General features: G+C 50.9%; 1 protein-coding gene across 2 annotated transcripts in view; it reads left to right on the top strand.

Annotated features, from left to right (window-relative positions):
- The window catches only part of PIP4K2A (phosphatidylinositol-5-phosphate 4-kinase type 2 alpha), a 255,060-nt gene extending 241,431 nt beyond the window's left edge, over positions 1-13,629 (top strand). For both annotated transcript variants that reach the window (XM_075552483.1, XM_075552482.1), the window contains 3 exons: positions 5,444-5,687; positions 7,668-7,771; positions 11,270-13,629. In XM_075552483.1, the coding sequence (XP_075408598.1) occupies positions 5,444-5,687; positions 7,668-7,771; positions 11,270-11,350 (429 nt within the window). In that variant the 3' untranslated portion in view covers positions 11,351-13,629. The remainder of the gene's footprint in view (positions 1-5,443; positions 5,688-7,667; positions 7,772-11,269) is intronic.
- Positions 13,630-16,310: the final 2,681 nt, after the last annotated feature.

Below are 16,310 nucleotides of genomic sequence, written 5' to 3'. Positions count from 1 at the left end.
ACGGTGCTCTTCACTGTACCTGTACTATATCATGCTCTTCACTGTACTGTACCTGTACTGTGCTCTTCATTGTGCTGTGCTTCTCACTGTACCTGTACTGTGCTCTTCAGTGCGCTGTGCTCTTCACTGCACTGCGCTCTTCACTGTGCTGTACCTGTATGGTACTCTTCACTGTACGGTGCTATTCACTGTAATGTACCTGTACTCTTCACTGTACTGTGCTCTTCAGTGTGCTGTGCTCTTCGCTGCACTGTACTCTTCACTGAACTGTACCTGTACTGTACTCTTCACTGTACCTGTACTGTGTTCTTCATTGTGCTGTGCTTCTCACTGTACCTGTACTGTGCTCTTCACTGCACCTGTACTGCACTCTTCACTGTACTGCGCTGTGCTCTTCGCTGTACTGCACTCTTCACTGCACCTGTACTGTGCTCTTCACTGTACTGTACCTGTACTCTTCACTGTACCTGTACTGTGCTCTTCAGTGTGCTGTGCTCTTCGCTGCGCTGTGCTCTTCTCTGCACTCTTCAGTGTGCTGTGCTCTTCACTGTACTGCGCTCTTCAGTGTGTTGTGCTCTTCACTGCACTGTGCTCTTCAGTGTGCTGTACTATATCATGCTCTTCACTGTACTGTACCTGTACTGTGCTCTTCATTGTGCTGTGCTTCTCACTGTACCTGTACTGTGCTCTTCAGTGCGCTGTGCTCTTCACTGCACCTGTACTGTGCTCTTCACTGTACCTGTAAAATATCATGCTCTTCATTACTGTGCTCTTCACTGTACTTGTACTGTACTCTTCACTGTGCTGTGCTTCTCACTATACCTGTGCTGTGCTCTTCACTGCACCTGCACTGTGCTCTTCACTGTACTGTGCTCTTTACTGCACCTGTACTGTACTCTTCACTGCACTGTACCTGTACTGTGCTCTTCACTGCACCTGTACTGTACTCTTCACTGCACCTGTACTGTATCATGCTCTTCACTGTACTGCACCTGTACTGTACTCTTCACTGTACCTGTACTGTATCATGCTCTTCACTGTACTGTACCTGTGCTGTGCTTCTCACTGTACCTGTACTGTATTCTTCACAGCACTGTACTCTTCACTGTACCTGTACTGTATCGTGCTCTTCACTGTAGTGTGCCTGTACTGTATCATGCTCTTCATTGTACTGTATCATGCTCTTCACTGTACCGTGCTCTTCACTGTTCTGTACCTGTACTGTGCTCTTCACTGTCCTGTGCTCTTCACTGTACTGTACCTGTACTGTGCTCTTCACTGCACCTGTACTGTACTCTTCACTGTACCTTACTGTATCATGCTCTTCACTGTACTGTACCTGTACTGTACTCTTCACTGTGCTGTGCTCACTGTACCTGTACTGTATTCTTCACTGCACTGCACTCTTCACTGTACCGGTACTGTATCGTGCTCTTCACTGTAGTGTACCTGTACTGTATCATGCTCTTCATTGTACTGTATCGTGCTCTTCACTGTTCTGTACCTGTACTGTGCTCTTCACTGTCCTGTGCTCTTCACTGTACTGTACCTGTACTGTGCTCTTCACTGCACCGTACCTGTACTGTATCGTGCTCTTCACTGTACCATGCTCTTCAGTGTGCTGTGCTCTTCACAGTGCTGTACCTGTACTGTGCTCTTCACTGTCCTATGCTCTTCACTGTACTGTACCTGTACTGTGCTCTTCACTGCACCGTACCTGTACTGTATCGTGCTCTTCACTGTACCATGCTCTTCAGTGTGCTGTGCTCTTCACAGTGCTGTACCTGTACTATGCTCTTCACTGCACCTGTACTGCGCTCTTCACTGTCCTATGCTCTTCACTGCACCTGTACTGTACTCTTCACTGTACCTGTACTGTACCTACTCTCCACTGTACTGTACCTGTACTGTATTGTGCTCTTCACTGTACTGTATCGTGCTCTTCACTGTACCATGCTCTTCAGTGTGCTGTGCTCTTCACTGCACCTGTACCTGTACTGCGCTCTTCACTGTACCTGTACTGTACTGTGCTCTTCACTGTGCTGTACCTGTACTGTACCTGTACTGTATCATGTTCACTGTACCATACCTGTATTGTACTGTGTTCTTCATTGTACTGTACCTTGTCTTTCCCACTATGCACCACGGTGGTAACAAAGTGTGTCTAGTTCCCAGTTGGGACTGTAATTGGCTTCCTGGACTTTCATATCAGAACACCTCAGCTAGATCCGCAGTTCTCGTTCCAGTATGGATTCGGGGGTGCGCTGGGCTGTGCTGGGAGCTGACTGCCTTGCATTGATTCAGTGCAGGCATTTCCTTACTATAAGAAGACCTGCACAGTGGGGGCCCCACAGGCCTGGACGCCCGGCAAGTGAGCTCCAGCCTGCCCCGCCTCTGTGAACAGCCCTGGCGGTGGAGAAGGCTCTGGTCTGGGGAGCTGCCATGATGCATAGCCCCAGACCGGGAGCAGGTTGGGCGCAGGCAGCCTCTTGCTCTGATCCATCCAGGGCTGCTGCCCTGGGCAGGCTGGAACAGAGGCTTTTTGTTGTTGCCTTGCTCTTTGTTTGTACTTGGTTTGGGTTGTTATTTTTTGGAGATGAGGCACTAGGGGGACTTGGAGAGAGTTAAGGGGGAGATGACTGGAGAAAGGGAAACAGGCTTCCCATTCATTCCTTCCATAAACGTGGCTTGTTCACCACCACGAGCTCAGTCTGTGCTGGTGCAGTTCACACCCTTACCGCTGGTCCACAGGTGGTAGTTTGGGCCAACCCAGAGATGCACCAAAAGAAAGAACAGGCATCGGCTGCTGAAAGTCAGCACCGAGCCCCCAGGAAGCTGGGCTCTTGCTCTGATGGCCCGATCAGTTGTAACATTGAGGCGATCCCTGTCCTGCCAGCAATCATTCCCAGTTGTTTTGCCACTGAGAGTTCAGGGGAAGACTTCTTGTTGGGCTTAAGGTGAAAATCCCCTTTCCCGGCATAGGGGAGCAATCCACTCGGTCCCCGGAACTCCACTGTGTCCCCAATCTGCAGGCTATCCAGGTACAGAGACACCTTCCCTCCCTCGGGAAATTTGGGGTGTACCTCCTTTAGGTAGAGCTTGATAACAAGATCCAGGTAGCCACGGGTCTCATCTCTTAGTGACAAGAATGTACAGCCTGAAGACCAGGCTGCCGTTGATTCCAGCAGACGGGTACACATGTTGGCCCACAGGCAGCCCCGGAATGTGGTCGATGGAGGGCAGCGCAAGGCGGAACCTCTTGGTGGTGTGCCTCACAGTCGTCTAGCAGGCACAACAGTGCTGTCATGTGTCAGAGGCACGTGAGCCCAGGGGAGTGAGGGATGTAGTAAGGGCAGGGCCGGGCTGAGCAGCTTTGTAGTTTGAAGTGGGCTTCCTCTCCCCAGGGTTGGAGAGGAGGTAGGGACCTTCCCAGGACCCCGAGGGAGCCAGCAAAGGGAAGGAGGGCCCTTCCCTGTCATCGAGCGAGCAGATGCACAAGGACCCAGGGCAGGGCTGGGGATACTGCCAACTTCTAGCATCCGCCTGCCCACTGCCTCTGCAGTGGGCTGGGGACAGACCGGGGGAGCCTGATGCCGGGGTCACAGCCAGGCACCACGCTCAAAGGAGGGACAGTGAAGGTGACCCTTTACGCCAGCAGAGCAGAGGTAAACAACCCCCTGGCACAGTCTCCAGGACAATTGGTTGAGCAGAAGCAAGCTCACCAATTGAGCGCTTAGCTTAGCCATGTTTCGAGTGTTGGGTGCGACTGAGTACCCCTGACTATGATTGATCGATAGGTTTCTCAAACACAAGGCCCACGATCCCCTGAAGGGGAAGGCAGGCCCAGACCCTGCTGCTCTCTGGGGAACGGCCTCTGTAGACACCACTGGCTCCCCTTAGACTGTGGAGATGTGCTTCCATGCAGCCTCCATGACCCCAGAGGCAGTGACGCCTTCTTGGCTCTGGAATACTGCACAGACTCTTCCTCTTCCTGGGCCTGTTGGCTCACTCGCTCTCCGGTGGGGCCCTAGCCAAGTCCCCGGCTATGGACAGCAGACAGACAATGAGGGTGGGCAGCAGGGGGGACACTGGAGGACTCTCTGGGTCAGGGCACCTGGAGGCCAGCTGCCGCCAGGACTGATGGGGGAAGGAGTATCCTTTGAGCTTGAGTTAGAAGCAGTCTGGTAGAGGGGCTGGAAATGCTGAAAAGCTTGTTCTTGTGATGTCTACAGTGGGGGAGTTTCTGGTGAGGCCATGGGATGGCACAGTAGCCTCCGGCCTGGGGCACTGGCCCTCTGTTTTAATAAAGTTTCCTTCTATCAAGGCGCCTGGTGGCCCAGTGGGGTAACATTGCACCCTCACCAAACGGTCAGCCTCCAGAAGCCCTGGAGATGGGTGTTGGCAGTCGCTGCTGCAGAGTGACAGCCCAGACACCCAGTGGTGGGGTCGCTCTCCCCTTGTGAGGGGGATCCACTTTAAATAAGCGGATCACTTCCACCCAGCTTTAAGTTTCGGCATATAAGCACTGAGTTCTTTTTTGCTGGACTCTAAGCTCCGAACAGATGGGGAGGTTGAGGCTAGCCCGCAGGATGCATGGCGGGGAAGACCAGAAGCAGGGAGGAGAAGCTGACAGCAGCTGCCCCGCTCCTCCCTACCTAGCACTCCTTATTGGGGGCGCAGTCTGCGGACAGCCTAGGAGGCAGGCCGGGGGGCCTGCAAGCCTCTGTGGATAGATTCCGTTCCCCTTGGGGCCGGAAGTTCCAGACCTTTATGTAAAGAAGCTCCCCAGTGAGCCTGAGGCCATGCGTTGCTCTAGGTCAACCTAGCCAACTCGAGATCTCAGAGGTCTGGAGGGGAGGGGAGTGGGACAGGAAACAGCCCGCTAGGAGATGGGAGGCCACCTTGTGTCCGCAACACTACCGCCTTCAGTGACCAAGCAGAATGTGGTGATGAGTGACAGTTACCTTAGCCATGTCACCTTCTAGGTTTGGTGGGGGAGCAAGACAACTGGGCCATCCATTGGGGTAGTGGCACAGCTCGGTGCACCTACTATGCAGATGGATATGCGCGCTGTGCTTCCCGCAAACCATCCTGAGAGACTGCTGGAAGCTCCTGGGCAGGTCCCTGGGTTTTGCCATGAGCCCCCTTGGCTCTGACCCTCCTCGCTACCAGTCCTGCCCTGCGCTTTGGTGCCCATCTGCCCTGCCTCCCAGTTCAGGGAACTTAATTCTTGCTGTGAGCCAGTCAACCCTCCCCCCGGGGGGGGGCTGTGGGGAGGCTGTGTCCCTGGCTGAGAGCAGGCCAACCCTGGCTGGTGCCCCACCTCCTCTTAGGGGCGCCTCTTCCACGGTGGGCCCCCCTCACACCGGGCATCATCTCGTTGTCTTTCAAACCCTGGTCTCCATGGAAGTTTACAACTGACCGTGTCGTGTCCTCCCCGCAGTTCCTCGCGCAGTTGAAGCTCATGGACTACAGCCTCCTGGTGGGCATCCACGACGTGGAGCGAGCTGAACAGGAGGAAGTCGAGTGTGATGAGAACGACGGGGAAGAGGAGGGGGAGAGCGACGGGACCCACCCGGTGGGAACCCCACCAGACAGCCCCGGAAACACACTCAACAGCTCCCCGCCCCTGGCTCCCGGGGAGTTCGACCCCAACATTGATGTGTATGGAATAAAATGCCATGACAGTAAGCCGCCCTTCATTATCCACTCTCTTGATACATCCCTAACCCCAGTCTCCCGAGCCGCAGGAAGACCCGTCCTCTGGGGTCCAGGACCGGCTAAGCCGATGGGAACCAGAGTCCATTAGACGCAGCTGCAAGCACTGGGTTGAAAGTGAATTTGATGAGGTCCTTGAAGTTTGTGACGCTGCTTAGACTGAAGCCACTAGTTTTTATACATGCAGACATATGAGGGGGCTTCAAAAAGTACGTGGAAAGATTACCTTCTCTCTCAATTCCATTGCCCCATGCACTGTTTCAACCCCCTTGGTGTGTAGATGTGCACACACACACACACACACACACAGCTAGGGCTGTGTGTACCTGTTTAGAGAGAGCACCCTGCTGGGGCCATAGTTAGTCATTAGCTGACTGAAACGTTGGTGGTTCAAACCCACTAGCTGGGAAGGACTGCCGGCAATCTGCCCCTGTAAAAATGCCCATCTAGGAAGCATTATGGGATGGTTCTGCTCCACCATTTCGAGTCACTAGAAGATAGAATCAACTTGACAGCCTACAACATCAAAATACACCACACTGCCTTCACCTTTGTATGCATCAAAAGCATCATGAATGTGCCGCGTATTTATGAGTCAGGGTCTCACATGGAAATCTTACACAGCAGGGATACCATCACCTACAGCCCTTTCCTTCTGACCCCGTGCCCTAGTGTATAGGGTGGCAGGCTCTGGTTAGCAACTGGGATGTCCTCTGCTGGTCCCCCACACTGAGGGGCCTGGGGCCCTCTGCTATAGAGTGGGGACATTCTTAACCACCAATACCTAGGTTTCATATTTAAAGGACTATTCTATTCCATGTTAACTACTTACACATTTTCTAAAAGCCAGAATATTTGAGGGACACTGATAAAAGCAAACCTCTTCTTTTGTTAGTATTAAAAACTGTAATTCTTGTTAGGGGGTGTGCAGGGGGGTATCTCAGTTGACATAGCCACCAAGTGGGTTTGAGTTATGTTTTCTTTCACTTCTGTATTGCTGAAGAAAATCATTTCCACAACAAAAAAAATAGATAGGGTTCTATGTACGGTTCTTTTCATATTCTAAGTGGAACAGCGCCCTAGCGGTAGAAGTCTATAGGAGATCGACATTGGCAGTAAAGTGTGCCGTTGTCCTTGATCTGGCCTTGTCTCCAGAGAGAATTGATTAAGAGCATTTGCATCTCCTGGTCAAAAAGGTTAAATGGGGCATCAATAGTTCTACTTGTTTTATAGAATCTTCAATTTAAAAAATAGGATTTTGTTTTTTCTTTACACCCAAACAATACATGAAACTCACAGTGACCCTATAGGGTCGTATAGAACAGCTCCTGTGGCTTCCCGAGCCTGTCACTGTGGGAGTAGAAAACCCCATATAGCCCCCGCTATGTATCGGAATCGACTCCATGGCAGTGAGTCTGGTTTGGTTTCTTTAAAACAATACATAGGCATTCAATAAAATACAGATTAGGAGAAAATATAAAAACACTCTGACTTACTCTTAGACTTCCCCTCTTCATAACTTGGTGCATGTCATCATTTCCTCTTTTTTTTTAATTTGCAAGAGGACCAGGATCGGAGGATTACGCTGTCATCCTGGTAGGGCTATGCGGGAACCAGGGAACTTACAGAAAGGTCTCTTTGGTGTTGGGTGTAAGGAGCCTACGTTGCACAGCGGTTCCACGTTGCGCGGCTCACTCACCGCAAGCGCAACGGATGGGAAACCCCACCGGCTGTTCCGCGGGATAAAGGGGTCCCTCTACTCCCTTAAAGAGTTCCAGTCTCGGAAACCCACGGGGTCAGTTCTTCCCTGTCCTTTAGGGTCGCTATGGGCCAGAGTCGACTCCATGGGAGTGAGTTTTAAGTGATTGTTTTTGAGGGATTCCCCTCCTACCCCATTAAACCGATGCCCCTACCTGTGCCCCGCAGTCACGGTTAGCCTCCTTTTCCAGGCGCGCCGAGGAAAGAGGTGTACTTCATGGCGATCATTGACATCCTCACTCACTATGATGCAAAGAAGAAAGCTGCCCACGCAGCGAAAACCGTGAAGCACGGCGTAAGTACCTCCCCCGCCACCATGCCTTCCACCCCTGGGTCCCCGCTGCTGCCTGCAGTGCCAGGACCACCCACGCGGCGCCCAGCGCCTTAGCGATCCGAGTCACCTGCTCCCTGCGACCCGGGTCAGTCGCCGACACCCAGCCTCAGCACCTCTGTCCATGCCGGGTGATCCGTAGACACAGGCGTCGCTAGAATACGACGGACCTCGTTTTCCTGTGGGAAGAAAGGTTTTAAAGAGTAACATGGTGGCCCGAGTTGAATGTCTTAGATACTACATGTTCAAGGCGAATGCAGTATTGCGATTAAGAGACTTCCAAAATGAGCGGTAGTCTTGTGCCTTCCTCGTGGCGCATCGGATTTTTTGGGAGGTTACACGCTTATTTGTAGGTTGGATCAAAGTTTAATAATGCCCTTTCTACCGTTTGCTCTTCGTGACTACTGTTCTGGGAGCCCTGGGGGAGGGGTGGGGGACACACACAGTTACGCATTAGACTGCTAATGGCAAGGTTGGTGGTTCGAAGCCACCCAGCGGGGCCTTGACAGACTGGCCTGGCGATCTCCCTCTGAGAAGCCCCCCTTAGGACCCCTGCCTTGTACTCGCCACACCTCAGCCCCCTCCCTGAGTCTGCTGGGCCCCAGTACCTGTTGTCGCCAGGCACAGGTCACTTGTAGAGTTCTCCCAACAAGTCTGTGAGGGAGACCCCAGGGTTTCTGCCCATGACGTGGTTGCTCACTTGAAAGATACTTGTCCTGGTCCCTAGCCAGTGAGTAGTGGCCACCTTTCCTAGCCAGGCCCCAGCCTGGCTGCCTGCTCTGTGTCCCTACTGCCCTGCTCTGCCAGGGGCCCACACTTGCCTGCTCTGGCTTCCCCGGAATCGCAGGCTGCCAGAGAGCCCAGCTCAGTCCACACAGGTGAGCCCTGCTCTGTTGTGATAAAAACACTGCAGAAGAGGTGCTTCCCCAGCACAGAGAACCCCAAAAGAGTAGCCCCTATCGAAGACTCTTGGCTTTATCTTTAAAAGCAAACAGCCTGTCACCCTCGAAATGGAGTCAGCCTAAGACCATGCATTCCAGTCTCCAAAGTCTTTTTATCAGTCAGTGTCCACAGCCATGTCTGGGGCACCTGCCGCGTCCAGACCTTGCCCAGCCCACACTGTGCAGGCGTAGGAGTAGCTGGGCAGTAGCTCTCACCCAGCGGTTGGCAGGAGAATCTAAGAACTGTTTGTAAAACATGGGCAACCCAGATGAAGCGCCCCTTGCCCAGTTTCTGAATCCAGGCCAAGACGCCAGAGACGAGGTCTTGGAAAGGCTCTGTGGAAACGCCTCCCCTCGCCTTGAGGAAAACCATGGGCATTGTTGCCAACAGGGACCTGGGTAGGAATTCCTGGAGCAAGTACTCCTGGCACTTCGGTTTCCTCAGCTCATCAAGGGCACAGCTCTCCTGCTGATGAGGCTGTCTGAGGGAACGCGCGAGGAAAGGAGGCTGGTGCGCATGTCATCCTGCAAAACATTGGGTCCCAGCCCACCCTCAAGTATGCGGCTGCGTCATGTGACATGTGAACTGTACCATCACAAAAAGCAAACTGGGTTCCCTCGCAGCCTCTCCGGGCAGTCTGCAGCTCACTTCCATAATCGACCACCTGGCGGAACACGGTGGGCCGCTTGCAAGACCAAGACATTACTCTCAGCATTAGGAATGTGGTCTGCAGGTGCTGGCGGGGCCCTTCTCGGCGTCCCGGCCCCGGCCCCCTGTGAGATCCTGGCAGCCCCGGGCAACAGGTTTCCCAGCGAGTGTGGGGGTAGTGATGGTGCTGGTGGTAGTGATGATGGTTGAGGTGGTGGTAGTGATGGTGGAGGTGGAGGTAGAGGTAGAGGTGGTGGTGGTGGGGTATGATAGTGGTGGTGATTGTAGTGATGGTGGAGGTGGTGGTGGTGGTGGTGCTGGTCATGATGATGATGGTGGTAGAGGGGTATGATAGTGGTGGTGATTGTAGTGGTGGTGGTGGTGATGGTGGTGCTGGTCATGATGATGGTGGTAGTAGTGATGGTGATTGTGGTGGTGGTGGAGGTGGTGATGGTGATGGTGGTGGTGCTGGTCATGATGATGGTGGTAGTAGTGATGGTGATTGTGGTGGTGGTGGAGGTGGTGGTGCTGGTCATGGTGATGATGGTGGTAGTGGGGTATGATAGTGGTGGTGATTGTAGTGGTGGTGGTGGTGATGGTGATGGTGGTGCTGGTCATGATGATGGTGGTAGTAGTGATGGTGATGGTGGAGGTGGTGGTGGTGATGGTGGTGGTGGTGGTCATTGAGGTGGTGGTGGTGCTGGTCCTGATGATGGTGGTAGTAGTGATGGTGGTGGTGGTAGTGGTCATTGAGGTGGTGGTGGTAGTGGTCATGATGGTGGTCATGATGATGGTGGTAGTGGTGATGGTGATTGTGGTGGTGATGGTGGTGGTGGTAGCAGTGGTCATTGAGGTGGTGGTGGTAATGATAGTGATAGTGGTAGTGATGGTGGTAGTGATGGTGGTGGTGGTGCTGCTGCTGCTGGTCATGATGATGGTGGTAGTAGTGATGGTGGTGGTGGTAGTGATGATGGTGGTGGTGGTGGTGACGGTAGTAGTGGTCATGGAGGTGGTGGTGGTGGTAGTGGTAGTGGTGGCGGCAGTAGTGGTCATGGAGGTGGTGGTGGTGGTGGTGGTGGTGGTGGTGGTGGTGGTGGTAGTGGTCATGGAGGTGGTGGAGGTGGTGGTAGTGGTGGTGGTGGTCATGAAGGTGGTCATGATGGTGGTCATGGTGCTAGTGGCGGTGCTAGTGATTGCGGTGGTGTTGGTTGCCAGCACGATTCCAACAGCAGACTGCTCCACAGGGTCTTCAAGGCCATGGCCAACCACTCAGCCTTACTTCCAAGGTGTCTTGCTAGATGTGTTGGGCCCACCACCCTTTTGGCTCACAGTCCAGCATGTGGCCCTTTGCACCCCTTCATGGGCAGAGAGCATGGGTCTCTGACAGGAGTGCCTGGTGCCGTCAGTCACATCCTGGCTTTGCCCTTTGCGGCTCAGGAAACGGGCTGGTCGCTCCCTGCCGTCTGACTTCTAGCCTGTGTAGCTAATATTCACATCGCCCGCTGAACTTCTGCAGGGGGGCAGCCTTCCTCCTGGACACAGGTCCGTGAAGGGAATGGTAGCATCCCCGTGACCAGCTGCTGAGGAAAGCCGGCCTCCTCCCAGCGTGGGGAGACGCTGCCTGTGGCGCGTGGGGCCCTGGGTAAGGAGCCTCATTCTCGGGCACAGCTTCTTGATTGGGAGCCCTGATTACTCAGCCCCCCGATCTTGTCACAGTCTCCACCATGGGAGCGTTAAGGCCAGGGGCGTCATAGACTCGGACATGATTAGCTTTCTACTTGGCTGCGATTGAAACTAGCTGCAGATGTTGCCTGGTTGCGTTGGGAAATCATGAGCCTTCTGTCCATGTCTCCTCCCTTTGTCACTTACCAGGCGGGGGCGGAGATCTCCACGGTGAACCCGGAGCAGTATTCAAAGCGCTTTTTGGACTTTATCGGCCACATCTTGACGTAACCTCCCAGGCTGCCTTGGACGGACGTGCACTGTGGGAAGGACAGAGGTGGCTTCAGTGCAGGAAACATGGAAACCGAGCTCCGCGAAGCACTCATCTTGCAGGAAGCAAACCTCCTTGTTTACATCTTCAGGCCAAGATGATGGATTCGGGGCTACTCGCTTTAACAGCTACCTGATACTTCCCAGCATAGGTCTTCTTCTAGCTATTTCTGACCGGTGTGTTTGTGTGTGTGTGTGTGCGTGTGTGTGCATTTCAAAAAAAACAGAAAGAAAAAAATCAAAACAGGTCAGCTCCAGTCAGATTGTGCTATGGCAACCAACTCGGATCCCATCTGTGGATGAATGAATGAATGACTAAATGAATGAATGAGCACATGAGAGGGGGGAGGACATGCATGTCAGACCAACCGTGCTGACATCCCACAGTAAACTGTAGACCAGTTTATTTTATTTTTTCCTGAGTTGAAAGATGTGAGACAGTATTCATAATAATGATGAAAATAATGATGATTAAAAAACAAACCAACCTAACTGCGAATGTTACACTTGTTCCCCGCACGCTGACACTCCTTACTAGTGGTAACACAAGCCCCTTGGCACCAAATGGGGGGTGCTGGCCTCCCCTGGATGCACTGCCCCAGGGCTCAGCCTCCGCACAGCGCACCAGGACCCCAGCTGGCCGCAACCAGCCCCCTTCCAGCCAGAAGCTGATGCCCCTGTGACTCTGTCTGTACATGTTCACCTCGGGAACTTGTGTCCAGGAAGCCCGCTTCCCTCTCTTCCCTTCCCCAGAGCTTCTTCCTTGTTGAACGTCTTATGTTGCAATATGGCAATTCATACTACAAAAGACATAAAACTGACCTGGAAAGTGCATAGTTTGGGGCAATGGAATCTACCCCTCCCACCACGGGGCAGTGGGCCCAGCGGTGGGACTCTCCATTGCCCCTGTCACTGAGCGCCAACCCGAACCGCCGGCGCTTTATGTTTTCAGTCATTGTGTCGACAACGACGACGACGGTGGCATTCTGTTCTGAATTGCCCCTTTCAAAGCAAACCCTCAAACGTACTGTTTACATTATTAGGAAAACAGGGATATTTTTGAATCTAAAATTTTAATGTACAGCACGCGATTTTGTGACGTTTACATGTAAAGTCATTTTGCCGCGGAGGTGAAATAATCTTTGTTTGTCATTCTCCAGATGTCTCCTGCAGCCCCGTTCCCAAATGAATGTCTTGTTCAAAGGACCTGGTAGATGATATCTCACAGTGGAGGGGGAAGGGGGCTGTTCCCTCCAGATTGACATTTACCAACCTAACGATGTTTTAAATAGATACATTTAGCCCCAATCCAGTTATGTAAATTCATTGCCCTAAACTGTGCTGATTGTGTCCGATCAAGCTCTTAAATTTCAATCACGTACTTACCATCGTCCTTGCGTTTTCTGGAAGGCAGCAAGCTGGGATATCAGACTTGCTTAGAGTTAGGTCGCCACACTCATACACTGTGCTGAAGCTGTGCCTTTGAAATTCTTTGTTTAAAACATGCGATGATTTTTGTAGGCAGTTTCAGAAAGAGATAAGGGGGAAAACACGATAATTACATATAACTCAACAAATCCCACCTGCCATAGCGCCTCTTCCAGTAACTTAACTCGAATGCTATTAAGACTGCAATTATGCGCCCGGTCTGTGGGTTTACTTCAGAAAGGATGAACAGGGCAGCCTTTGGAAACCGCTGTACTGGACTTGTGCAGGTCTGGTCCCCTCAGCAAAATGATGTTACCACCACCACAACCCGAGAGGGCTTCAAAGGCTCTAAAGAGAGATTCCAGGATCTTTGCATCCCATTTTTTCCCACCAAGTTTTTGAAGCCCTCTTGCCGAGTTGTGTCTTCCCAGTATCATGTCTTTCAATGGGTTCATACTGTGATGCGATCGTCCACAGTGAACTCTGGCTTCCAGCCAGCTGTGGTGTTCCAAAGTTATCCTGTGGTTCCTTTGACACACGCCTAGAAAGAGACCCTGAAGTAAAGAATAAAGTACCTGAATATCCCACCCCCACCCCCCCGCCCGTGGCCACTCTGTATGCTTTTAGGAATTTACGAAAAAAAAAAAAAAAAGAAAGCTTTATCTTTGTCTGTAACCGTCTCTGTCATCCTCTTCTGTTGATAAACCGCTTATTTGGACAGTGAGGAAGTTTGCATTGTATCTCCCAGTGCTAAATGTACACTCCAGACATGAGCAGGCTGTGTACAATAAAGCACTTGGATGACTCACAAAGTAACCCTTGGTCTCCTCTATTTCAATCGCGTGTCTGTGTGTGTCATGCCAATGTTAAGGCAGCCCCAGATGGAGAGTGTCTTCAAGCTGAACCTTGAAGAAGCGAAAGTGAAACTGAATGTCCTCATCGTTTGACTTCAACCTGTGGTCATGTTGCAGTCTCTGTGTCACCACATGTGAGCAAATAATAGAAACTTCCACGACAGATTATATGTACTGAAAGGTGACCTTGCATCCTCAAGGAAGACCCAGGGACGTTCCAGGGCAACCTCTCTTGATTGCACTTTGCAGACAACTCGACATGTTCTTACCAACGGAAGGTTTATAACAACCTTGTGTCAAGAGAGGCTTATTGGTGTCATATTCTCACATGTGCTCACTCTGTGTCTCTGGTCACATTTTGATAATCCAAACTACTTCATAAAGCATGTTTAATGGACTACACACTAACCAACCCAAAGCCACCAGCGTACTGGACAGAGTAGACCTTCCCTTTGGGTTTCTGAGATTATCAAACTTTAGAGGACCCAATACTTAGCCCACTGCACCACTGATCGGCTCACTCCCTACCATCGAGTCAGTTCCGACTCAGCAACCCTAAAAGGCAGGAAAAATTGCCCTGGTGGGTTTCCAAGACCAAATCTTTACAGGACTAGAAAGCCTCCCTGACCTCTACAGAGCAGCCTGTGGTTTTGAACTATTGACCTTGTTGTTGGCAGTCTAGAGTGTAACCCACCATGGTGAGCACTGCACCACTAGGGCTCCTTAATGTTTACATTAGGTTCCTTTTTTTTTTAATGTCATCTTTCCCCACAATCCAATGGTTTTATTGCACAATTATGGATAAAGTATAAAGAGTTTGAGATTTGGGGAGACACGTATGTCACATCATAGCAGAGGTTCTGGTAGTGAGCCAATCAAACCAAAGTCACTGTGTTAGGGTTCTGTAGAGAAACTAAACCAGGACACTTATGGTTATATATGTAAACGGACAGGTTTGATACAGCACGAAGGAATGTAACAGCTAAATAGCTCACACAGCAGTCGGTACAGAGGACTCAGTTCAACTCACTTTCATGGAACAGTTAATATACTGAAGGTCCTTCTGGTCCAATGTCAAGGAAGCAAACATCAGTCTTTCCTCAGGCAAGACAGGCAGACTGCTTGCAGTCAGCAGACAGCAGGCTGGGGCTGCAACATGGGATCTCGAACTCAAGCAATACAAAGCAACTGGATCCACCAGCCTTACGCTCAAACAACGTACGTGGCAAAGCAGGTCTCAAAGGAGACTCAAGCTGTAGCGTTGGGATCTACGAGTTGGCTTGGCCTACAGGTAGTGCGGCACAAGGTTGAGGCAAAGAACTAGCCCGGGCAGCAACACGCTGGTCCGATCACCAGGGAGGAAGAGAGAAAGTGCGCTTTGGAAAGCCATTTATCTCATTTCCCTCCAATCAAGCTGGAACCTAATTGAACTCTGGTCGCATGTTCCTGTTGGCCTAGTTGGCACAATAACCTAACTATCACACTCACTGTCATCAAGTGAATCCCAACTCATTGGCACAGTAAACCTATTAGACTCACTATCATCAAGTGAATTCCGACTCATAACAAACCCGACAGGGCAAGATAGAACTGGCCCTGTGGGTTTCTAAGACTAACTCTATGGGAGTAGAAAATGTCATCTTTCTCATCCACTGTAGTGAGCAGGGAGGTTTAATCCAATTTTTTTTGTAGAAGATTATAATGTGAATGTTTCCCTTTTATTTTAGTGATATAATTTCCTGAATTAAACATTCACAGTGGCCCCCATAATCTAATATTGTTTCCTAATTTATAACCATACAAAACTTGGTATGAACCATTAATTCTTAATATGTATTTAGAGACAATGGTTGAGAATTAAATACAAGAGATTAGAAGTTGTATGTGCTGTATCAATGTATATAATAAAGAGAAAGCAAGGCCATCATAGTGCTGCAAACATGGGTATACTTATGTCGATTGAGGGCACAGCTCTTATTTCTATAGGGCATAGATTTCACATATTGAGATTGCTCGTTTATATGGTATTTCTATTTCCAAATCCCTTTTTTTAAAAACAGGTGAAGAAGGTTTACAGAGGAAATCTGTTTTCTATTCAATTCATACGCATCTTGTTTCTCATTGGTTGCCGTCCCCACAATGAAACATCACTTATCCCACTTCCTCCCTGCGTTCCCTGTTTCCATTCTCCCTTCTCTAACCCTTCTGAACTTTGTCCTCTTTATTTCAACTGGTTGCTTAATCTACGATGTGCATACTCCATGAGTGTTATTGTTCACCAATATAGGCCTCTCTTGTTTGACTGAAAATTGAGCCACAAGAGTGAGTTCAGTTCCAGACCCCAAGGGTGGTTAAAGGCCATAATATTGGGTTCCTCCAGTCTCCAGCAAGCCTCATCTTTCTTATAATATTGTGTTTGGTCCACATTTTTCTCCTACTTGATTCAAGGCCTTCTCATGTGGTTCTTTTGAGCGCGTTGGTTGTGGTAGTCGGGCACCATCTAGTTTTTCTGATCTCAGGGTTGTAGAGACAGGTGTTTGTGTTCATTAGTCCACTGCATTAATAGTGCCCATCTTTCACTTCTCAACACTCTACCCTCCCCCAGACAGGGAGACACTAATGACTGTACCTTGGCTAGC

This window comes from Tenrec ecaudatus, chromosome 6 (genome assembly GCF_050624435.1).
Source record: "Tenrec ecaudatus isolate mTenEca1 chromosome 6, mTenEca1.hap1, whole genome shotgun sequence".
In the NCBI taxonomy this organism is placed as follows: domain Eukaryota; kingdom Metazoa; phylum Chordata; class Mammalia; order Afrosoricida; family Tenrecidae; genus Tenrec; species Tenrec ecaudatus.
This window is presented reverse-complemented; position numbering and strand designations above follow the sequence as displayed.